At 37.4% G+C, this 24,445-nt stretch overlaps 2 protein-coding genes across 6 annotated transcripts in view; one reads left to right on the top strand and one right to left on the bottom strand.

Moving 5' to 3' along the window:
• The window catches only part of XRCC3 (X-ray repair cross complementing 3), a 61,109-nt gene that overhangs the window by 30,338 nt on the left and 6,326 nt on the right, over positions 1 to 24,445 (top strand). For all 5 annotated transcript variants that reach the window (XM_074213206.1, XM_074213207.1, XM_074213205.1 and 2 more), the window contains one exon: positions 21,640 to 21,794. In XM_074213206.1, the coding sequence (XP_074069307.1) occupies positions 21,640 to 21,794 (155 nt within the window). The remainder of the gene's footprint in view (positions 1 to 21,639; positions 21,795 to 24,445) is intronic.
• Positions 16,082 to 24,445, bottom strand: part of KLC1 (kinesin light chain 1) — a 77,742-nt gene continuing 69,378 nt past the window's right edge. Inside the window, exon 16 of the mRNA XM_074213191.1 lies at positions 16,082 to 23,919. Within this exon, the coding sequence (XP_074069292.1) occupies positions 23,917 to 23,919 (3 nt within the window). The 3' untranslated portion in view covers positions 16,082 to 23,916. The remainder of the gene's footprint in view (positions 23,920 to 24,445) is intronic.

The following is a 24,445-nucleotide window of genomic DNA, read 5'->3' as shown; positions in this document are numbered from 1 at the left end:
ATCTTTTACCATTTGAGTTTGAAGTTATTAGTCTATAGCATCCTATTTTGATCTTTAGCTGACTGTAAAGAATATTCTTTAATAAATTTGTTTCAGATGCCCAAATCTTACATTCTTACTTTTCTCCCATGCTCTTAATTGTACCAAGCAATCATTCATTTGAATTTTTTGATGCTATTTTTCATTTTGGTAAAAAGTTTTATTGATAATAGCCCCATTGATAATAATATATAAATAATTTCTATAAGGTGTTTTACATTTGGAGTCATATTGGACTAGACATTTGATGTGTCTGGGTCTTAGTTTCTTTGTTTGATAAAGATGGGAGTTGAATGTTATATAAGAAGAAAGATCATTTAATTTAATTTTTCATATTGCTGAAGTCGAGTACATAGTAGGCATTTAGTAAATGTAAAGGGCATTCATATTCACATAGTCTTGTACCAAACTTTTAACAAATACCATTTCATTTGATCCTCACAACAGCCTTCAAAGTAGATGCTATTATTATCTTTCTTTGTACTGTTTGAGGAGATTGAGGCAAACTGAGACTGTGATTTTTGTTGCCCTTTGGGTGTAATTCCAAATTGCTCTACAGAAAGGATGGATGAGTTCACAGCTCCACCAACAATATATTAGTGTACCAGATTTCCCACATCCTTTCCAACATTGATCATTGCCCTTTCTGGTCATATTGGCCAGTCTGTGAGGTAATATGTTTAAATTGTTACAGAAAAATTTTGCAAGTTAGCAGGCTTATCTCATAAAATCATAGACTCTTGGAATTGGAAGGGACTTTAGAAGTCTTCTAGCTCAGTTTGTCCTTAATTAGAGAGTCCTTAAAAATTCATTTCTAGACATGGTCATACCACCCTAACTTGAACTTCCTCCACTTTCCTTTTTCACTTTTGAATAAAGTCTTTTGGAAAGTTTTGCATTAATTGACCCTAAATCAACTGTCAACCAAAGCTTCTAATTTTATATTCTGGGATTAACCAGAACAACTCTTGCCCTTCTTCTCCCTGACAGCCATTCAGATGTTTATTAACCTCTAAGCCTTCTCTTTTCCATGCTAAGTAACCTGCATACCTTCTTCAAATATCTGAATGGCATTATTCCTCCTCATCTCTTCATCCTGGTTTACCCTTCTTTGGCTACTTCAGTTTGTCTCTATCCTTCCTAAAATATTTGATGAGGACAGTGAAAATCCTTCCTTAAATTGAGCCAGATTCTACCTTCATATAAATTCTTTCCCACTGACCCTAATTCTACTTTCTGAAGGTAAATAATAATTGCTCACATTTCTATAACATATTACATTTTTAAAGATAGATTCCTCACCACAATCCTATAAAGTATGCATGAGTATTAGTGATCTTATTTTATAGATCAAATTAATGAGGCTGTGGTGGGGTTTAGTAGTAAATTTTCTAGTTTCTTAATAAATGTTGGAGCTAGAATTCAGACTTTTATTTGTGTGTGTGTGTGTGTGTGTGTGTGTGTGTGTGTGTATGTGTGTATTAGGTTTTTGCAAGGCAAATGGGGTTTAGTGGCTTGCCCAAGGCCACACAGCTAGGTAATTATTCAGTGTTTGAGGCCAGATTTGAACTCAGGTACTCCTGACTCCAGGGCCAGTGCTCTATCCACTGTGCCACCTAGCCACCCCCGAATTCAGACTTTTAAATTTAGCTTTCTCCAAATTTCCAATCTGATACTCTTTCCTATACACCACATTCTTTCCTCACTAGGGCTGCATTAGTAGAACACTCAAAATTAAACTACAGTGGCCAATTTGAATTAGCTAAGAAGTAGGACATCTGAAACAACTCTCATGGAGACCCTAAACTTATCCTTGAGGACTGTTTAAATTATTTTTACACTGAAAAGTTTAACTTTTATCCAACTCAAGTATGTTTTGCCCTATTTCACAAGAAATTCAAAGTGCTTCATGCTTTTTTATTGGTCTCTCTTTTTTCAACCCTTCCAGTTCTTTGAGGTAGCATTCTGGTGTTGTGGAATCAGCACTACAATAAAAGTCAGAAAGAGTGTGTTATAGTTTTGGATGTGTATTAACTGCCTGATCTCGAGTAAGTTACTTCCCCTCTTGACCTCAGGTTTTTATCCATAAAATGATGATGTTGAGTAAAAGAAGTCAAAATTCAAGTCAGTGCAATGACTAGTCTGGATTCCAGTGGATTGATGATGCATTCTCAGTTTAAAAATCGTAGACCTTAGTTTTGAATGAGGTACCTTCAGTCAGACATAATCATTTTTCCAAGAAAATCATATTTGAGGTAAAGAATGGGAAGTTTAATAGGAACTGATAGCAACGTGTATGTGGGCGAATTATCAGTAGAACATTAGATGAAAGGTTTGAATAAGAGACCTAAGATCTTCTAGAAATAAGATCTTGTAAAATTTTAAGTACGATTACTTCCCTTATAAATAATGGTTTTATATTTATATATGTTATATATAATACATAAAAGGCATTGTAGCTTTTTAATGGGATTCAAGCTACTTGATAACAGGGAACATAAAGTGTCCTGTGTTGACCATATTTTTGTAATTCTTGATGACACATAATTTATGATTTTGAAAATAGGAAAGCTGATAATATGCCTAAAGTGTTTTAATTTTTAAAAATTAGACTGTGACTCTATGTAAATTATTTAATCTGAATATCTGTTTTCCTGTCTGCAAAATGGAGACAATTATATTCATACCATCTTTGTTACAGACCTCTTGTAAGGAAAGTGCTTCTTAAACTTTCAAGTAGGATAAAAATATGAGTTGTTATCATTACGAATAACCCAAAATAAGACAATGAACACATTTGGAACTAAGCTTTAGAATAGTTCCTTCTATTATGTATAACTGACATTTATGCAAAAACTGTAGCCTGGGAAAATGCTGTATTTTTTGTGGGAAGAAGAATTATTTTCTGGCACTAACAACAGATGGCAGGTGACTTCCAAACAGGACTAACACATTCTAAGAACGTTTTCTTTTAGGAAGTAAGGAAATAGATTTATTTTGTGCTATTAACTCAAATACATAGACATCTATAGACAATAGATAGCAGGTGACTTCCAAAAGGGACTAACACACTGTAAAAATACTTTCTTTTAGGAAGTAAGGAAATAGATTTATTTTCTATTATTAACTCAACTACATTGCCATCTGTAGATAGATTTTGTGTCCATTATCAGCAAGTTACATGACAATTTTTAAACCTCAATAAAAGAAAATTGTGATGTTACATATGCTTCTTAAAATTTTCTTTTCAATTTTTTCTGCCTCCCACCTTCTCCCTTATCCCTAAAAGTAGTAGAATATAAACCATTATAATTAAACAAAATAAATTCTCATATTGCCCATGTCAAAAAATATGTGTTTCATTCTACATGTTTAGTTCATCACTTCTGTTACCAACAGCATGTAGGTAGCATGCTTTATCATCAGTCCTAAAGAATCATTTTGATCATTGTGTTGATCAGAATTTTTAAGTCTTCCCAAAGACTGAAAATCTTTTGGTTTTGCAGTATTTTCATTATAATTTAAATTTTATTCATGAGTTCTGTTTATTTCATTCTTCATCATTTCATACATACTTTCCAAGATTTTTCAGAAACTGTCTTTTCATAATTTTTAGACTGATAATTTTCCATTATATCCATATACATACCATAATTTGTTTAACCATTCCCCAGTTGGTGATTATTCTCTTGATTTCCATTTGTCACCACAAAAAGAGATGTTAAAAATATTTTTTTATTTATAGGATCTTTTCCTCTTTCTTTGATTTCTTTGGGGTATAGACCTAGTTTTGCACAGTCGAGTACTTTCAGAGAATGTGTTCCAGAATAGCTGTACCAAACTACCAGACCAACCTGGGAAAGACCTAGCTTTAAGAAGCCAAGATCTTCACTGCATACAGGACCATCCCCAGTCACCATCATCCATATTTGGTCACTGGACCCAGTGGTTTCAAAGGACAAAGTGAAACTGGTGACTTTGTTCAGTTCTCCCTCTCTTAAATCCAACTCTCTTGCATGTCATGGCATCATCTCCCTGATGTCATGGACTTCTTGGAGAATGAAGGACAAACTATTTAATAACCAAACTATCAGCAGTGCATTAGTGTGCTCATTTTTCTGTTGTCCTTCCAGCATTTATCATTTTTCTTTTTTATCAACCTTGTCAGTCTGATATGATATATCACTGAAGAGTTACCTTAATTTGCATTTCTCTAATTATTAGTAATTTATAGGTTTTTTAGATGTTTGTTGATAGCTTGTATTTCTTTTTTTGAAAACTATCAGTTTGTATCCTTTGACCACTTATCATCTGAGAAATGGTTTTCAGTCTTATAAATTTGAATCTGTTCTTTATTTTAAATGTGAAAGAAAGATGTTTTTAGTGGTAACCTGAGAAATGACCTGCTGTTTATTTATATAGACTTTCCTTTGAATAGTCTTTCTTCAAGCAACTGCAAAATCCATTTCTTAAAAGCTCCATTATTTATCTCCTTTTTTGACAATTTCTTGGTATTATCTATACAGCAAAAATTAATTCATCTTTGCCCTCACCCCTAACCTTGTCCCTTTTCCCAGATTCCTTATTTCTGTTGACATGAGCATGATCATCTTCCCATCTACCTAAACATCCTCTTCTCAACTACCCCATACAACTGACATAAATTCAAATTTGTTCTTCAAGCTAGACTCTATATGTCCTTGGGAGTCAAAACAGACACTAGGCAGACTGCATCAGACTGAGAAACTGTGTAGCTGGTTCCCTTGTAGATAAACAGACCATTCTATCTTCAAAATCTAGCAGACGTCAACGGAAAAAAAAAATTGTTGCTTTTGTCATCTTACTTATTCATGATTACTTCTTCCCTTTGAATGGAATTGATCCTTTTCTACCTCTGTTGCTCTTTCCCTCCTGCTATGCCAGTCTCATTTAAGGAGGGGGTTTCTGACTCTCTTCCCTTCTTTGTTGTAATCTCTAAGAAAGGTATTAGTCTAGATCAGTTTTCTTAACCACTTGAGGAGAAGGTACATAAGACCCTCTAGGAGGAAATGAGCAAAATTATTGGACATTTTTAAGTACTCTCTCTTTCTCTCTCTACATACACATACAAACAAACACCTACAGATATACAGAGATATAGATATAAACACTCACACAATTTTTATTATTCAGTCATTTCAGTAGTATCTAATTCTTTATGACAACATTGGGGTAATTTGCCATTTCTTACTCCAGCTCATTTTACAGATGAGGAAACTGAAGTAAAGAGGGTTAAATGACTTGGCTGGGTTCACATAATTAGTGTCTGTGACTAGATTTGAACTTTGGTCTTCCTGACTCCAGGCCTGGTGGCTCTATCCACTGTGCCACCTATATGTATGTATGTATGTTATCTATATATGCATACACACAGTGTCAACAGGAAATATCAACTTCATGAAATGTGAAAAACTGGGTTTATTACAAGAGAAATGAACATTACATGCAAGTGCAATGAGTTTGCAATTCATATTGAATAGAATTCCTTCTTCCAGAACTTCCTTGTGTGTGCCCTCTTCTAGAGAACAGCTAAAGTAGCTTCTTCTCTTCTACCCTCTCAACAAAGATAACCATTTGCCCATTATTCTGTCCTGTGGCTTTCTTTCTTCATAGTCTATCATCTCATAAATTCTTAGGGCCTCATTTATTATCTTTATCTTCACAGAATCTCCTATTTGGAAGAGCACAAAGGAGCTACCTTGTCTGACCCACACTGCTTAGGAATCCTTCCTTATAACATCCTTAATAGGCAGCCAGTTCAGCTTTCCCTGGAAGAGTCCAGGGAAGAGAAAAACCTATCCCTTAGGAGCAACCAAAGCAGCCCTTTTCACCTTTGGAGAAGACAATGGAAAGGGATGGAAATAAATGCTTAGTTTATGGAGCACCTACTATATGCTAGCCACTTAATGAATAGCATTTCATTTGATCCTCACAAGTCCTATCATTACCCCCTTTTTATCAATTGAATAATCATGTCAATTTTAGGGTATCTGCAATGGAGAATACCATCTGTATTCAAAGAAAGAACTGTGGAGTTTAAACAAAGACCAAAGACTATTTAATTTTTTTTAAAAACTTGATTATGTACTACATAATTTTGCTATCTTTGTTTCATATATATTGTACTTAATCTGTTCCACTGATCTCCCATTCGATGTCTTAGTATCAAATTATTTTGTTGATTACAGCTTTTGTAATACAGTTTGAGGTCTGGTACACTTAAGCCACTTTCCTTCACTTTTTTTTCCCCTTTAATTTCCTTGATATTATTGACCCTTTGTTATTCCAGATGAAATTTGTTATTTTTTTAGCTCTATATAATAATTTTTTTGATAGTCTGGTACGGCACTGAATAGATTTAGGTAGAATTGTCATTTTTATTATTGGCTCAGCCTACCCATGAGCAGTGAATATTTTTCCTTTTGTCTTGTAATTATATTCATATGGTTTCTCATGTATTGGTAGATAGACTCTCAAGTGTTTTATATTGTCTGCATTTATCTTATTTTAATTTTTTGTAAATTTATTTATTTTTCCAACCATATGCAAAGATAGCCAACATTCATTTTTGGGTAAGTTTTTGAGTTCCACATTTTTCTCCCTCCACCTTCCCCTTAACAGTGAGTGATCTGATATAGGTTATACATGTATAACTATGTTAAACTATGTTAATTTTACATTTGATAAATACAAGGAATCAAGGATTTGGGATAAGAACTAATATTCACAACATATTAGTCATGTTGTGAATGAAGAATCAGAATAAAAGGGCAAAAAATATCATGAGGGTAAAAAAGCATATAACAATTTTAAAATGCCTGCATTTATTTTTATTTATTTATTTTTTTAGAGTTTTTCAAGGCAATGGGGTTAAGTGGCTTGCCCAAGGCCACACAACTAGGTAATTATTAAGTGTCTGAGGTCAGATTTGAACCCAGGTACTCCTGACTCCAAGGCTGGTGCTCTATTTACTGTGCCACCTAGCCGCCCCTCTGTGTTCATTTTAAATAGAATATTTTTCTATCTCTTGCTGCTGAAATATATAGAAATGCTGATAATTTATGAATTTATTTTGTATCCTACAACCTTATTGAAATTGTTATTTCAAGTAATTTTTAGTTGATTCTTTGATTCTCTAAGTATACTGTCATACTGCAAAGAGTGAGCTTTTTGTTTCCTGTCTAATTGCCCAAATTCCTTCAATTTCTTTTTCTTCTCTTATTCCTAATACTAACATTTCTAGTATAATTCTGAATAATAGTAGTAATTATGAGAGTCCTTGTTTCATCCCTGATCTTATTGGAAAAACTTCTTGCTTATTCCCATTAGAGATGTTTGCTTTATCATTTTTAAGGAAAGCTCCATTTATTCTTATGCTTTCTAGTATTAATAGTAGTTAATAGTATTAAATGTTGGAATTTGTCAAAACTCTTTTTCTGCACCTATTTATTGCACCCAATTTTTGTTGGTTTTGTAATCAGTATGATCAGTTATATGATAGTTTTTCTGAAATTGAACCAGCCCTGAAGGCATTTTTTTTTTTGTAAATTTCAACTGGTCTTGGTGTATGAACTTTGTAATATATTGCTGAAATCTTACATTTTATTTAAAATTTTTGTATCAATATTCATGAGAAATTAGTCTGGTTTTCTTTCTCTGCTTTTTCTCTTTCTGATTTAGTATTAGTACCATATTTGTGTTGGGAATTTGATAGACCTCCTTTTTTCCCCCTATTTTTTCAAATAGTTTATATAGTATTGGTATTGTTCTTTATATGTTTCGTAGAAATCACTTGTGAATCCATCAGGTCCTGTTGATTTTTTCTTAGGAGTTTGTTGATGGTTTATTCAATTTCTTTTTCTAAGATAAGGTTAAGTATTCTGTTTCCTCTTCTGTTAATTTGGGTAACTTTTTTTTATAAATATTCATCCTTTCCACTTAGATTGTTAGATTTATTGCCATATAATTGGACAAAACAGCTCCTAATAATTACTTTAATTTCATTTTCATTGGTGGTGAATTCACCCTTTTCATTTTTGATGTTGATAATTTTCCCTTTTTTTTGAAATCACATTAACCAATGGTTTATCATAGTAGCTTCAATTGTTTTGGTCGAGTATAAGGTGACGTTCTCAGCTGAAAAGAATGAGGAAGGTTGACGTGGTGATCTTGAGAAGAGAAGGTTTGGAACATATGTTATGGGGTTGGGATAGAAAACCAGTTAAGAAAGAGTAGAATTGATTAGCTACTCTGGGGGCCCAATTGATGTTTTTCTACCAGACCCAATCAGCAATATTTTGTGATTTCTTCCACCCTCTGTTCAACATTGAAATAGGATACTAGAATGTCTAGTAGCTTTGAGGTCATTGCTATCATATGGACCCTATCTTATTTCCCATTCAGCCTTTCTATAGCAATTTAATTTTACCTCTTTGATACACTTATTCTTATAGGTAAGATATCTCACCAATGTGGCTCCTTTCTTCAGAAATGCAACTTGTCCATTCCTGCCCATATTATAGGAGTCTTATTCATGTCTTTTCACAGCTTAACCACATCAAATGCAATGCATATGGTGGGAATTTTGTTTCTTTATTCTGCATCAGATTAGTGGACAACTTGGATTGTTAATCGTCCATTACCTTTCATTGTTATCTTGTGATGAGCCCATCTTTTTCAATCAGCCATTTCTTTTTTTAATTTTTCTTTTCTTTTTCTTTCTTTATATTTATTTATATTATTCTTTTTATTTCATAGTTATTATTGTGTATTATAATTATCTTGATGTAATGAAAAGGAGGGTGTGAATAGGAAGGCAACAGTACTAAACAATGAAGCTAATTTCTCACTTATGCAAAATCATTTTAAGAGTGATCTATGCAAATTTTAAAGGTATAGATGTTGAAAATAAGAGAAAGGAAATACTAGTAGGCTTCACTAAAGTAGGATGCTTCCTTGTATACTATGCTCTGATGGGAAATCTCTTATGCATATGTTGAGATCATTCTAGATTCTTTGATGAGCATGACTGCACGGAGAGCTCTTTTCACCAGGTTGCTAGTTGTGTATAGCCAACAGGGAATGGGACAAGAAGATGTATGGTTTTTTCAAGGCAAATGGGGTTAAGTGGCTTGCCCAAGGCCACACAGCTGGGTAATTATTAAGTGTCTGAAACTGGATTTGAACCCAGGTACTCCTGACTCAAGGGTCAGTGCTTTATCCACTGTAGAAAATGTATGTTTTAGAGTATTTGTCACTTTCTAACATTCTATTCATCTCCTTAACTTCATTCTTGTTTATTTTATGGTTTGATTTATCTAATTCTGAGAGAGGGGGGGTTTAGGTCCCCCACCAGTAATAGTTTTGCTGTTTGTTTCTTCCTGTAATTCATTTAGTTTATCATCTTAAGAATTTGGATAGGGGGCAGCTAAGTGGCGCATTGATAGAGCACCAGCCCTGGAGGCAGGAGTACTTGAGTTCAAATCCAGCCTCAGACACTTGATAATTACCCAACTGTGTGGCCTTGGGCAAGTCACTTAACCCCATTTGCCTTGCAAAAAAAAAAATGTGGATGCCATATCACTTGGTACATAAATGTTTAGTACTGTAATTACTTGTCTGTAGTACTTTTAGGAGGATGAAGTTTCTCTCCTTATCCCTTTTCCTGAGCTCTATTTGACAAGGATTGTTACCCTGCTTTGTTCACTTCAGCTGAAGTATAATATATTCTGTTCCAGCCTTTTACCTTTACTCTATGTGTATCTCTCGGGTTCACAGGATTCTAGTATTTAATCCACACTGCTATTTATTTCTGTTTTATGACAGTTTATCACATTCACATTCACAGATTTATATCTCTTTATTACCTTTCATGCTATCTCCCCTCTCTTTGTACTTTTTTCTTACTCTCAAAGAAAATTAGGCACTTTCCCTGTGTTTAGGATAAATAACTCCTGAATGAGCAATACTTTGTTGATTGTATCAAGTTGCAGAATAGTCCATAACCTTTTCAATGAAATTCATAACCAATTAAGAGATCAACCTAACAGTTTATATAAGGCTTATGACATGTACTTAGTCAATCCTTTGAGTTAATTCATCAAATAGATGTATCTTGAATGGGCCCTGTATATGGGATAGGCTCACAATTGAATAGGGGAAAGAGAATATAGATTATTTATTCTTGGGCAGCTACAGAGTACTAAATTAAGGGTTATCAGGGGAGATATTGAAATGAGGGCACTCTTAAGTTTGAGGAGCTTAAAAATTGATCAGTTTCACCTACTCATTTTATTTACTCATTTCTTACTTAGAAGCAGATGCCTCAAAGATGATGGAATAAAGGCAGGGATGTGCACAACCTCTCTCCCAAAATACTCTAAATACCTTTAAATAATGACTCAAACCAAATTCTAGAGTGAGAGAACCACAAAGAGACTGAGTGAAACAATATTTCCATCTAAGACAACTTGGAAGATCGATGGGAATGGTCAGCTGCACCAGGGTGAGAAAGGTACAAAGGGCAATACTCTGTGAACCAGCCCCAACCATCCAGGAACAGGTCCCTGGCCAGTGGCAGTGATTGTATTGTTGGTGGTTACCAGACCTCTCAGGCCAGGGATTACCAAGGATCATTTGGAAGGTTGGCAGGAAATGTCTGCTGTACCAGATGAAATTGGAGCATAGCCTACCTCAAGTCTCAGCAGTACAGCCCCGACACCAGTAGACCAGGAGTAGGCCTTGGAAACCATTGAATCAGCAGCAGTAACTGCTTCCAGAACTCTTAGGCCATGGATGGTAAAGGGGTCAGAAGGAGATTATAGGGGTCTCTTTGCACTCACTGAGGCAGATCTCTGGTGCTTTGCCCCAGTCCTAGGAAGAAAGGAGCAGTGAGCTTACTGCCATAATGAAGCACGAACCCGCCTCACAGCTCCAGGACAGAGGAATGTGCTTGTGGTCATCCACAGACCACAGCACATGCAAGGAGAGTAGTCATAACCTCTCATAAAACTTTGGAAGAATTGAAAACTTTGGGGTCCCTAGAAGTATCTATGAAAAATGCTGTAGAAACTCTCAGAAGCTTGGGATCGTGTGTCTTCCATCCTAGAAACAGAGCCCCCACCTTAACAAAGAATTACAATCAAGTCATAGCCTAGGAATATGAATAATTAACAGAAGAAAAAAATCCCAACTATAGCTTCTACATGGTAAAATGGAAGATCAAAATATACACTAAGAAGAAGTCTTAGTTTATACATCCAAAGCCTCTAAGAAAAATATGAATTGCACTCAGGCTATGAAAGTCTTTAAAAAGAACTTTGAAAATCAATAAGGGAGGTAGAAGAAAAATTTGGAAAAGAAATTAAAGTGATACAGAAAAATCATGAAAACCAAGTCAGCAGCTTGATGAAGGAAATACAAAAAAAAATGCTGAAAAAATAACAACTTAAAAAGTCAGACTGGGCCAAATGGAAAAAGAGGTCCAAAAAGAGATTGCCTTAAAGATTGCCTTAAAAAGCATAATTGCCCAAATGGAAATGAAGATACAAAACTCACTCAAGAAAATGATTTCAAAAACAACTGACCTTGAAAACAGATCTTGTAAAGATAACTTAAAAATTATGGGGCTACCCAAAAGCCATGACTACATAAAGAGCCTAGATGTCATTTTTTAAAGAAATTCTACAGGAAAACTGCCCTGATATTCTAGAAGCAGAGGGTAAAACAAAAATTGAAAGAATACACTGATCTCATCCTAAAAGAGATTCCCAAAAAGAAAACTGCTGGGAATATTATAGCCAAATTTCAGAGCTCTCAAGTCAAGGAGAAAACTTTGGGAAAAAGTGAGAAAGAAGCAATTCAGTTATCGGTAGCCAGTCAGGATAATACAATATTTAGCAGTTTCTACATTAAAGGATCATAGGGCATGTAATATGATGTTATGGAAGGCAAAAGAGCTTGAATTACAAAGGAGAATCAACTACCCAGCAAAACTAAACATATTCTTTCACGGTAAAAGATGAACATTCAATGAAATAGGTGTCTTTCAAACTTTCCTGACGAAACAACCAGAGCTGAACAGAAAATTTAATATTCAAATACAAGACTCAAGCATAAAAAGGTAATCAGGAAAGGCTAATCATAAGGGGTTTAAAGATGTTGAACTGCTTATATTCTTGCATGGAAAAATGATAGATAACTCATGTGAGTTAGGGCAGTTATAAAGAGTAAGGCACAGATGGGAGTTGAATTTGGAGGGATAATATATTAAAAGATGGAATTGATGGATGAGAGAAGAATATATTGAGAAGAAGTAGAATGAGATGCTATTGCACATAAAATAGGTAAAAAAGTTTTTGTGGTGGAAGAGAGGAGAAGTGAGAGAGTGAACCTTACTCTCAGCAAAATTGTCTCAGAGCGGGAATAATATATACACTCAATTGGATATAGAAATCTATCTTATGAAAGAAGTACAGGAAAGGGACAGAAGAAAGGGGGTGGAGGGGGTAGGTGATAGAAGTGAGAGAATAGAATGGGGATAGAGAAAGAGAACAGTTAGCAATAGTAACTGTTGGAAGAAAATACTGCAACAACTTTCTCTGATAAAGACCTCAGATAATTGAGTCAAACATTCCCTAATTGATAAATAATCAAAAGATATGAACAGTTTTCAGATTAAGTTATCAGTGCTATCTATATAAATCATTTTTTTTAAACATCCTAATTCAATATTTTTTTCCTTAATTCACTATTGACAGGAGAAATGTAGGTTGGAAAAATTCTGAGGCACTGCTTTATACCTATTGGTTTGGCTAATAAGACAGAAAGAGAAAAATGAAAAATTTGTAGGAAAATTGAGAAATTAATGCAATCAGTGCTGGAAGAGTTGTGAAAGGATTCAGCAATTCTGTAGAGCAATTTGGAATTATGCCCAAAGGGCTATAAAACCCATGCACACCTCTTGACCTAGCAACCAGATCTATATTCCAAAAGAGATGAAAAAACAGGAAGAAATGTATAAGGATATTTATGTATATGTATAAGGATATTTACAGCACCTCTTTTCTGGTTGCAAAGATCTGAAAATAGAGGGATGCCTATCAGTTGGTGAATGGTTTAATAAATTGTGGTATGGTTGTATGTGATTAAGATGAAATGGAATCTATTATAAGAAATAATGGGGCAGCTAGGTGACACAGTGGATAGAGCACCAGCCCTGGAGTTAGGAGGATCTGAGTTCAAATACAGACTCAGATACTTAACAATTACCTAGCTGGGTGACTTTGGGCAAGTCACTTAATCCCACAGCCTTGAAAAAACCACAACAAAAAAACGATGAACAGGATGATCTCAAAAACACTTGCATGAGCAGATGCAATGGAAAATGTACTATATACAAAGTAACAGCAATGTTGTAGGATAATCAGCTATGAAGATTTATCTTTTCTCTGAAAAGGTACCAAGAGAACTCTGAAGGACTTATGATAAAGAATATTATCCATCCCCAAAGACAGCTGATGGTGTCTGAATACAAATTTGAGCACCCTTTCTTTTTACTTTATTTTTTTGAGTTTCTTTTGTTTGGGGGGGGGCACCAGGTATGTTTACTTTTACAACATAACTATTGTGGCTTTTCATGACTGTATTTTTTGTTTTGTTTTTGCAAGGGTTAAATGACTTGTCCAAGGTCACACAGCTAGGTAATTATTAAGTGTCTGAGGTTGGATTTGAACTCAGGTCACTGCAGGGCCAGTGCTCTATCTGCTGTGCCACCTAGCTGCCCCATGACTATGTATTTTTTTTTTAGGTTTTTGCAAGGCAAACGGGGTTAAGTGGCTTGCCCGAGGCCACACAGCTAGGTAATTATTAAGTGTCTGAGACCAGATTTGAACCCAGGTACTCCTGACTCCAGGGCTGGTGCTTTATCCACTACGCCACCTAGCCACCCCTATATTTTTAACCTATATCAAATAACTTGCTTTCTCAATGAGGGGGATTGGGGTAGAAGGGAGAGAATTTGGTTTTAAAAGTTTTAAAAGTAAATTTTAGTGTGAGGGGAGGGGGGATCAATTAAAGTTTTGCTTAAGGAGATACAGCCAGCCACAGAAATTCAGAACTGGAATTTAGGTTTGCTGAAATTTTTCATGAATAAAGATGGCTTAATTAATTCCAAAAAAAAAATAAGAGAGATAGGTTTAATTACATATTGGAAGAGATTTTTTGACATCTAGTCCAATAAATCAGTAAAACAATAAGTATTTCAACATTTTTTAAGATGACTGTTGGTTCAAAGGATAGAAGGCTGAGCAAAGAATCAGGAAGACCTGAATTCAGATCCAGTCTCAGGCTCTAACCATGTGACCTTGAGTAAATGACAATCTATTTGCATCAATTTTCTCAAATAGTACAAATAAAGATAATACTAGCATCTGTTTTGAAAGTTGTGAGGATCAAATGAAATGGTCTTTGTTAAAAGTTTGGTACAAGACTATGTGAAGGGGCAGCTAGGTGGCACAGTGGAGAGAGCACCGGGTCTGGAGTCAGGAGTACCTGGTTCAAATCCGACCTCAGACACTTAATAATTACCTAGCTGTGTGGCCTCGGGCAAGCCACTTAACCCCAATGCCTTCCAAAAAAACCTTAAAAAAAAGACTGAATATGAATGTCCTTCGCATTTACTAAATGTGCTATAAAAAATAAAATTGAATAATCTTTTTTTTTGTTTTGTTTTTGCAAGGCAAATGGGGTTAAGTGGCTTGCCCGAGGCCACACAGCTAGGTAATTATTAAGTGTCTGAGACCGGATTTGAACCCAGGTACTCCTGACTCCAGGGCCTGTGCCTTATCCACCGCGCCACCTAGCTGCCCCTGAAACAAATTTATTAAAGAATATTCTTTACAGTCAGCTAAAGATCAGAAAAGGATCCTATAGACTAATAACTTCAAACTCAAATAGAAACATCCCTGAAAATGGCATGTTACCTAGAAAACCACAAATTAACCTTATTTCCTATTACATTTTTATCTGACTGAGGATCCATTTTAGGAGTATTGGGGGCTGTTATATCCACCCATGACAGCTCTGCTAGAGACCTCCAAATCTGCATTCAGCATGGGGCAGTGGTTTGCCAATTCCACAATTTGATGTAGTGATATGACAATTCCTCCAAAGAAAGCTTCCCAGCTTCCCTTTTTTTGTAGAGGAAAAATTCTATCTCTGCTATATTTTTTTATTTATTCTTATTTTGTACAAATAATGTTTTTTTAAACATTACTAAAATATTCTTGCTTAAGAATAAACATAATACCCCCTCCCCCCAAGAAAATTTAGACCTGCATAAGCGATAAAGTAAAGGGGAGAGAAAAAATTAAAAGTAATAATAATAATTGTAGGTATGGCCAGGTCTCGAAGTGGACGGAGCACCAGCCCTGGAGCCAGGAGCACCTGAACCCAAATCTGGCCCCAGGCACCCAACAATCACCCAGTTGTGTGGCCCCAGGCAGGCCACCCAGTCCCATTTGCCCTGTAACACCCCCCCCAGAAAATAATAATAAAAATTGTGCTTCAGTCTGTGTTCCAACACCACCAGCTCTGTCACGGGTGGATCACATTCTTTATGATAAGTCCATCTCAAAAGTTACTTCCATATTTTTCCACCATTGCCATTGCTGATCGCAACTCCCTCCTTTCATATTTCTCCACTACCATGTACTATATTTTCTCTCTCCTTTCACTCTGACTCTGCTGTAGGGTATCTGAGTGGCACAGCAGACAGATCCCTGGCCCTTGAGCCAGGAGGCCCCGAACCCACATACCACCCCTTAGGCCCAGCATCCACCTGGCCCTATGGTCCCAGACAGGCCATCCAATCCCAGCCCCTTGCAAAAAGTAAAAAAGAAAATGTGTTATATCTGACCACTCTCCCCCCATGGTCCATCCTCTATCACTCACATACCCCACCTTCCCCCTGTCCCCCCCCCCTTACTCCAGATGCCTATACCCCATTGAGTATATATGCTGTTTCCTCTCCTAGCCATCTCTGATGAGAGGGAAGATTCCCTCATTACCCCTTGCCTTCCCCCCTTTCATATCATTGCAATAGCTCATTGGAATAAAGAAAAATCTTATTATATGCAATATCTTAGCTTATTCCTCCTCTTTTTCTTTCATTACATTTCCCTTTTCTCTTTTGACTCCATTTTTACACTACAATATATCTTCAAATTCAACTTTCTCCTGTGCTTCATATACAAAAGCTCCTTCTACCTGCTCTGTTGAGAAGGTTCATATGGGTATTATCAATATCATTTTTCTATGCAGGAAAACATGCAGTTCATCCTCATTAAGTCCCTCATATTTCCCCCCTCTCCTCCAATCTCTATGCTTCACCTGAGTCCTGTATCTGGAGATCAAACCTTCTGTTCAGTTCTGGCCATTCCAACAGGAACATTTTAAATTCCCCTGGTGCATTGAAAGTCCATCTTTTTCCCTGGAAGAGGACATTCAGTTTTGCTGGGTAGTTGATTCTTGGTTGCATTCTAAGCTCTTTTGCCTTCTGGTATATTATATTCCAAGCCCTATGAGCTTTTAATGTAGTTGCTGCTAAGTCCTGTGTGATCCTGATTGTAGCTCCACGGTATTTGAATTGTGTCCTTCTGGCTGCTTGTAATATTTTCTCTTTGACTTGGGAGTTCTGGAACTTGGCTATAATATTCCTGGGGATTGTTTATTTTGGATCTCTTTCTCAGGGAGATCAGTGGATTCTCTCCATTTCTATTTTGCCCTCTGCTTCTAGGATATCAGGGTAATTTTCCTGTAGTAATTCTTTGAAAATGATGTCAAGGCTCTTTTCCTGATCATGACTTTCAGGTATTCCAGTAATTTTTAAATTATCTTTTCTAAATCTGTTTTCCATATCTGCTGTTTTTTCAGTGAGATGTTTTACATTTTCTTCTAATTTTTCATTCTTTTGGCTTTTGAGAGTCCTGATTTCTCATAAAATCAGCAGTCTCCCTGAGTTCTATTCTTTGTCTGAAGGATTTGTTTTCTTCAGTCGGCTTTCTTATCTCTTTTTCCATCTAATTCTGCTTTTTAAAGCATTCTTCTCCTCAATAAATTTTTGAACTGTTTTATCATTTGACCTAAGCTGGTTTTTAACATGTTATTTTCTTCAGCATTTTTATGGATCTCCTTGACTAAGCTGCTGACTTCATTTTCATGATTTTCTTGCATCTCTCAAATTTCTTTTCCCAATTTTTCCTCTGTCTCCCTCACTTGATTTTCAAAGTCTTTTTTGAGCTCTGTCATGGCCTGAGCCCAATTTCTGTTTTTCTTGGAGTCTTTAGTTTCAGGAGCTTGTGCTTCCTCATCTTCAGATTGAGTGTTTTGATCCTTCTTGGGATCACAGGCAATGTATTTCTCAGTGGTGTTCCTCTTTTTTCTCTACTTATTTCCCCAGCCTGTGCCTGGTTTTGGGGTGCTTCCTGAGCTTCTGAGTATTAGTGGGATACCCCCACAAGGATTTCCGTGTTTGAGGCTCTGTCTTCCCTCCTGGTCTGTGAATGACCACAAAGTGCACCTCTCTGCCATGGGGCTGATGTGATGGGGGCCCTGCTGTTCTATGGGGGGGCCTAGACTGTGATCAGGATCTGAATGTGGTCAGAGCCCCAGCATCTTGTTTCAGGGACAGAGGACAGAGCTCTGCAGTCTCTCTCCACCTCCCTACCTAGGTTCAATGGGCTCATGCCCTGGGGGCTCCTGCTTACCAGCTCCACCTGATTCTGTTCCCTGGATCTGGACTGCCTTGGTCAGGCTGCTAGCTGTGTGCCCTGAGGGCTGGGCTTCATGTGCTCGCTCTGACAGAGGTTCCCCCTCAGTTCCCTCAATTTGTGTCCGGTGCTCCCCGGGGTATAGGTCAGGACACTGCCCCCGCTGCTGGGAGCCGTGGCTCCCAGTGCCCTGGGGCTGCCTCCAGGAGGCTGAAGTTCTTTCGCTCTGGCGGGCCACCCCTCTAGTGGGCCGCCCCTCCAGCCCCGGGGAGCAGAGCCTTTCTGCTGTTTTCCAGGTTACCTTGGGTTGGAGAATTGCCTCACTGGATCCCTCTGGGTTCTGTCTCTCGAAAATGTAGTTAAGAGTCCTTAGCTTATAAGTTTTGCTCCAGAGCAACTAAGAGATGGTCCTCTCATGTCACCATCTTGGCTCTGCCACCCATCTCTGATATTTTAGAGATGTTCTCTGCTTTTAGATCATTCCAGAATTGCCATGGATGGTAAGGCTTTCTCCACTGCCAAACTAACACTTTGGGATTTCTGAGCAGAGCAGCTGCTTGACAGAGATGAGAATGTCGGCATAGAGTATTTCCCAGTACTATATATGATTTGCTAACAAGGGAGGATTTTATCTGGGATCCCACACTGACAAACTGTTAGAGCCAAAGTGTTACTAAGCACAAACCACAAAGATCAGACGTTAGGGAAAGAATGATTCAAAGCTGATCTACCTGTTATACCTGGATATGGTATTCTTTCTTCTCCCTTTGCACAGATAGTCCACAAAACCAGAAATGTTTTCCCTCTCAGTTCCTCTCCTTTGGATCCCTTATTCCCTCCAAGATTCAGCTGAAGCATCACCTCTTTAAAGAGGCCTTTCCTAATTCCCTCCAGTGTGTTGGTGTGTACACAACTTGTATTTACTTAGCTGTGGACATATATAAACACCTTGAAGATAAAGACTGGCTCACTTTTATATTTGTATCCCTGGTATCCAGCAACACAGTTGGCACTTTGTGGTTTTTGTTGGGGTTTTTTTTTTTTTTTTTTTAGATTTTTCAAGGCAATGGGGTTAACTGACTTGGCCAAGGCCACACAGCTAGGTAATTATTAAGTGTCTGAAGTCAGATTTGAACTCAGGTACTCCTGACTCCAAGGCCAGTGCTCTATCCACTGCGCCATCTAGCTGCCCCCGCTTTGTGTTTGTTAACCTAAATAATAAACCACCCCTTATCTGAAACCTTTTTTTTTAAAGAAAAATTTATAGTTAAATTTTCTTGTGACAAAATAGACCCTTCCCCAAAAAAACTCAACAGAGAGGTAACAAAAAATTTGGAATCTTAGGAGGTGCTCTTCAGTTAGCAAATGGCCAAACAAGTTACGGTACATCATAGAAAACTTGGAAGATAGATGAATTGATGCCAAATGAAGTAAATAGAACCAAGAGGCAACTTCAATTTTGTTTAGACAAACAGCTTTGAAAGACTTAGGTGCACTAACATAATGACCATTAGTCATTTGACCAGTTGACTAATGACTGGGGACTAATCATAAATATGCTACCCAACTTGTAGTTGAGAGGTCCAGATGGGTTAAGACTGAAGAGAAAGATAAGACGTGTTTATGTGTAATTTTTCTACCTTTTGGATATAATGAGGAAATTGGTTTTGTCTAATGGCCTGGGACAAGTCCTTTATTCTCCCTGCCCTCTAAATTTTCTTCCAGCTCCAACTCTGATTTCTAGGTTGCCATGATCTTTTCCTTTCTCCCTTTCTCTTCCTGGGAAGCACTGAGAAAGGAGTAAGAAGCATTAGGACAAGGATTTCTGGCAAGGGACCAGGATAAAAAAAAGGCAGACCTAGAAGCTCTGCTTTGTGAAGAAATAGAGGCAGAAATTTTACCTTGAAGTATTGTGAGAAACATTCCTTCCTGAAAACTAATTCTGAGAAGAGAAGTAAAAATTGCCTTTTAGAGTTAACCACACCTGAAATATATATAATTGGGTAACAGGAAAGTAAGAGAATGTTTTGTCCAGACTGTATTTGAAGCTTACATTTAGAAATGAAGTATAAAACTTAATAAAAAGGGAAAACACAGATGACCTAGTGACATTCAGTCCACCAGCCCATTTGTAATCACTAGTCAACCCAGCCTGTGCCAGGATGCACAGCAAAGCCATATAAGGAGACAGAAGGTGGATGGTCTCCATGAGATAGATGGAATCTTAATTTACATGGATGCTAATAAAATTCATACCCGTATGAAGAAAATTGGAGAGCCAGTTATCTGTTTCTTAAATCATAGGTCTTTAAGATCACCTGATCTAATTCTCTCATTTTATGAATGAGGAAAATGAAACCCATAGATGTGATTTCCCCAAGCTTATAGAAGTAGATGGAAGAGCTGGTACTTGGAAGTAGATTCCCTGACTCTTGGCCTTTCCAACAAGCCAGCACTCTGTAAGGCTAAGCCATGAGGCCTATGGAGAAGACAATACCAAATATGGTCCCTCCATCCATCCTTGCCTGATAGCTTTGTGAATGCCCAGGATTTAAAGCCACCACCTGTAAGAAACTTTTCCTCACTCCATTCCCTAAGAACTAGGAAAAGCTGGGATTACACTTCTCTTTAAGTTCACATGGATTAGAAAAAGTCATAAAGAAGCCTTTCCAACTTAGAAAGTCTTATCCTTTACTTTACATCTTTTATTGCTTTCTATTATATTTAGTTAAGTGAAGGTAGTGATGAAATCTTGTCTAAACTTTGTAGTTTACTTACACTAGAGTATAATTAAGAATGAGGTACAAATCCTTTCTTGGCCATTTATCAACTGTACAGCTTAGGATGAGTTCTTAATCATCCACAAAACAGTGATAAGCCCTGCTTCACCTATCTCATGAAGTTTCTCTAAGGATTAGATGAAACAATGGATGCAAAACGTTTTGAAAGACTAAATTTTTCATAAGCTCATAGATTCAAAGGTAAAAGAGACTGAGTTGACCACCTTCACTTAATAGATGAGGGAAACTGAGGTCAAGTAACTTGGCCGAAGTCACAAAATAGTAATTGAAATTTACCTCAGGTGTCCCCATGACTCTTGTGTCAGCTCCTCTCCAGGGCCCACAGACTCACATCACAGGTACAATTCTTTGGCACTGATTCAGACAAGAGTAAAAGTCTGTTCACATGGAACAGATAATGAAAGCACAGAGAGGGGATGATTGGGCTTCCTGGGATGTATGAAGAGGTTAACGGCAAACATAATGACCCCACAGACTTATAACTAGTAAGGAGACAATTATGTAGGCAGTTTCTTTACCTACAGCCCCCCCCCTCAAATTCTTATTTTGAAAGGTTGTCTGCTCACACTTTGTATGTGATCAGTAATGCATCTCAAAAAGCTTGTGATTTTATTGATTTGGTTTTCTCTCTCTACAACAGATTTTAAACCCTTCATGAAATAAAGTTTTTCATGAGTGACTGGTGAGAAAAGTCATCATCTGATGGACAAAGTTCATATGAGTTAGAAAGAGTCATAGAGAAGCCTTTCCAACTTGGAAAGTCTTATCCTTTATTTGAAGGGCCTTCAAAAGAGCAGGGCTACTTCTGTTCCAGAATGAGGCAACAAAGAGGAGCATCACTAGTAGATGACAAGGAATACAAGAAAGTATAGAAAAACGGGGGGAAACAGGGAGAGGAGAGAGGCTAATTACTATAGAACATATATCCAATTAAATAAAAACCTCTAAAGTGAATCTTTGGAATAAATAGGGGACCTGTTTTTGCATTTTAGGTGTGATCTACATATGTACAGAGGATGTTTTCCCAGATAAGCGTTTGCAGCAGCTAATAGCTTTACAGCATCAACTGAGGACAGATGTTCCACAGGAGATCATCAAGAAAATTAAATTTGGTAACTCTGTCTTCATTGAGCATGCAGCAGACATAGTGAGTATTCTGGCCCTGCCCTGATCCCCTACAAGAATGAGGGGAGGGGGTGGTTGATAAGCCTGGGTTTTGAGATGAAATGAGAGAATAAAAATTCTCCCACATAATATTAAAATAAAGGAAAATGACCAAGGATAATTAGAATGACCAGTAGAGCATAGGTCATCAGACTACTGCCTGCTTTTGTATAGGGCCTATAAGCCAAGAATGCTTCTGTTTTTAAATAATGTTTGCTTATATATAAAAATGTAAAACCATGCTTAGCGTGCAGCTTTTCAAAAACAGGCAGAATACCAGACGGAGATTCTGACCAGAGTCTGCTGATCTCCACCATACAGGGTAGTCTTATTTCTAGGCATTTCAATAACCTGTACAAAACAGGCTGTTTTCAGCTCCATATCAGCCCCATTTAAACAGGAAGCAGTGCATGGAAGTGCCTTGGAAGAACATGTCAAATGGCAGGGCCAATGCAATGAATCTCTGAAACTTTACAGCCAGCTGGATTCAGGATCCTAATCATAATCATAATGCCGGGGCGGCTAGGTGGCACAGGGGATAAAGCACCATCCCTAGAGTCAGGAGTACCTGGGTTCAAATCCAGTCTCAGACACTTGATAATTACCTAGCTGTGTGGCTTTGGGCAAGCCATTTAACCTCATTTGCCTTGCAAAACCCTAAAAAAAAATAATCATAATGTCCATGCACACTTGTTTGGTGCCAGATGCTGTGCATCTCATTTGCTCCTCACAACAACCTTGTGAGGCTATAACTGCTTCCATTTTACAGATGAGGAAACTAGGGAAGTGACTTTTCCAGGGTCACCAAGCTAGTAAGTATCTGAGACTAGTTTTGAATTCACTTCCATAGTGTGCATGTGTACATGCTCCCTAAAGTGAATTTTTTAGATTGTATTGGTCATTATGATTAGATGATATCCTTTACAAAATCATACCTAGAAGCTACATTTCCCAGCTTTCTGAGTGAAGAATTTAGTATGATAAAAAGGAAGTTTGGCAAAATTATCATTGAAGAAAAAGTAAAATTTCAGCACAGGAGATGCAGCATTCAGCTCACTGAACAGTTGAAAGCAGATGGAAACAGTTTTAGTGCCAAAAATCTGCCCCAATCCAGACTCCAGGCCTTTTTGCCACCCTGGATGGTGAAGCCGAGCATGATTGCATTTGGAAGCCAAGTTATCTGAGTTTTTTAGTCCTCCACTCTGTGAAAAGGGGAGATAGTGGTCTAAATGGTCTCCTGGATCCCAGCCCTGATATTCTATGGATCCAAGTTGTGGGAACATAGACTCATGAAGTCTGACATTCAAAGGAATAAAGAAAGAACATTTAGTCCAGTCCAGAGGAGAGACAAAAAAAAGGTCCTAAATAAAGGGAATCTGCTGAATCTGGGACAAATTTGGATAGTGAGTCTAAGGTACACATGTTTTTTTCTCATCTCTGGCTCTGCTCATCAGCTGAATAGAAGAAGGGATTTTAAAAGGTGTCTGCAGTTTTTTGATAAGGAATTTAAAATAATGATTTTAAAAATAAAAGGTATAGAACACATAAAATTTAATTTTAAAAATTTACAGTAAAATACATTAACACTCATAGCTCCAAACAAAATTACATAACAGGATATTATACACAGAGACACAGACCTTTTCAATGCAGATTCAGTACATGGCAAAGCCACAGACTTCAACCCTGCAGTCAGCCCCACAGAGTCTCTGGGAGAGTTGGGGGAATAAATGATGAAAAGGAAGAAACCAGCAGCATTCTCCTTTAAGAGTAGAGGCTGAATACAAAAGGCATTCAGGGACACTGACCAGCTCCTCAGGTTTTTTCCTGTCATCTAAAAAGACTCAGAAAGGTTGTGGCCCTGTGTGACTCTGACAAATCATACAGAGGTTAGTAACAAGTCCCCACAGCAAGAATAGTCATAATGAAACCTTGTTAAATAACCACCAGATCCCGAGGGGGTGCTCCAAGCCTTGACTACAGCCCTACTGGCTCCAGATGGGACAGTGTTCCCAGCAGCGAGAGGTTACAAAGGCAGCAGCTGTGCCCCTGGTGAGTCTCGGGAGAATGTGGATACTTCTGATAGCGAGGTCACTGTAGAAAGGTCACTGAAAGAGAAGACAGCATCAAAGGAAATGGACGATGTTCTTTCTGTCTGTGGGATTCCTGAAAACTGCCCAGAATCTATCCCTTCTGAAGCTCATTCTGATGCCTATGAAAAAAAGAAGGGTTCCAGAAGCCAAGATATTCAAAGCCAATTGAAGTGAAAGCCTAAAGAAGTGATCAAGACCTCATGGCATGCTGCTGGCAGAGCAGGGATTTCTCAAAGCCTAGATTCCTCACAAATCAACAAAGTACCAATGATTTCCTCTTTGAAATGACATCTAAGGAGTTGTCATCCAGCCTGTGGTCTGTCCTGCTCGCTTAGGCTTTTGTTGTCCTCACGCCTTTCTGGCCATGTTCATTGCCTGCTAAGTTACCAGTGGGAGAACAGGGTTGCGAAAGTAAAGGAGTCTCAAGTCAATTCTGTGCCTGATTGACTGCTCTGACAAATAGATAAGCCTGAAGCTTATACTGAAAAGCAATAGTATTTCTTTTTCCATTACTAGAATTGGCTGCATCCTATTTTCAGGG

The sequence above is a fragment of the Macrotis lagotis genome, chromosome 1 (assembly GCF_037893015.1).
Source record: "Macrotis lagotis isolate mMagLag1 chromosome 1, bilby.v1.9.chrom.fasta, whole genome shotgun sequence".
NCBI classification, from domain to species: domain Eukaryota; kingdom Metazoa; phylum Chordata; class Mammalia; order Peramelemorphia; family Peramelidae; genus Macrotis; species Macrotis lagotis.
This window is presented reverse-complemented; position numbering and strand designations above follow the sequence as displayed.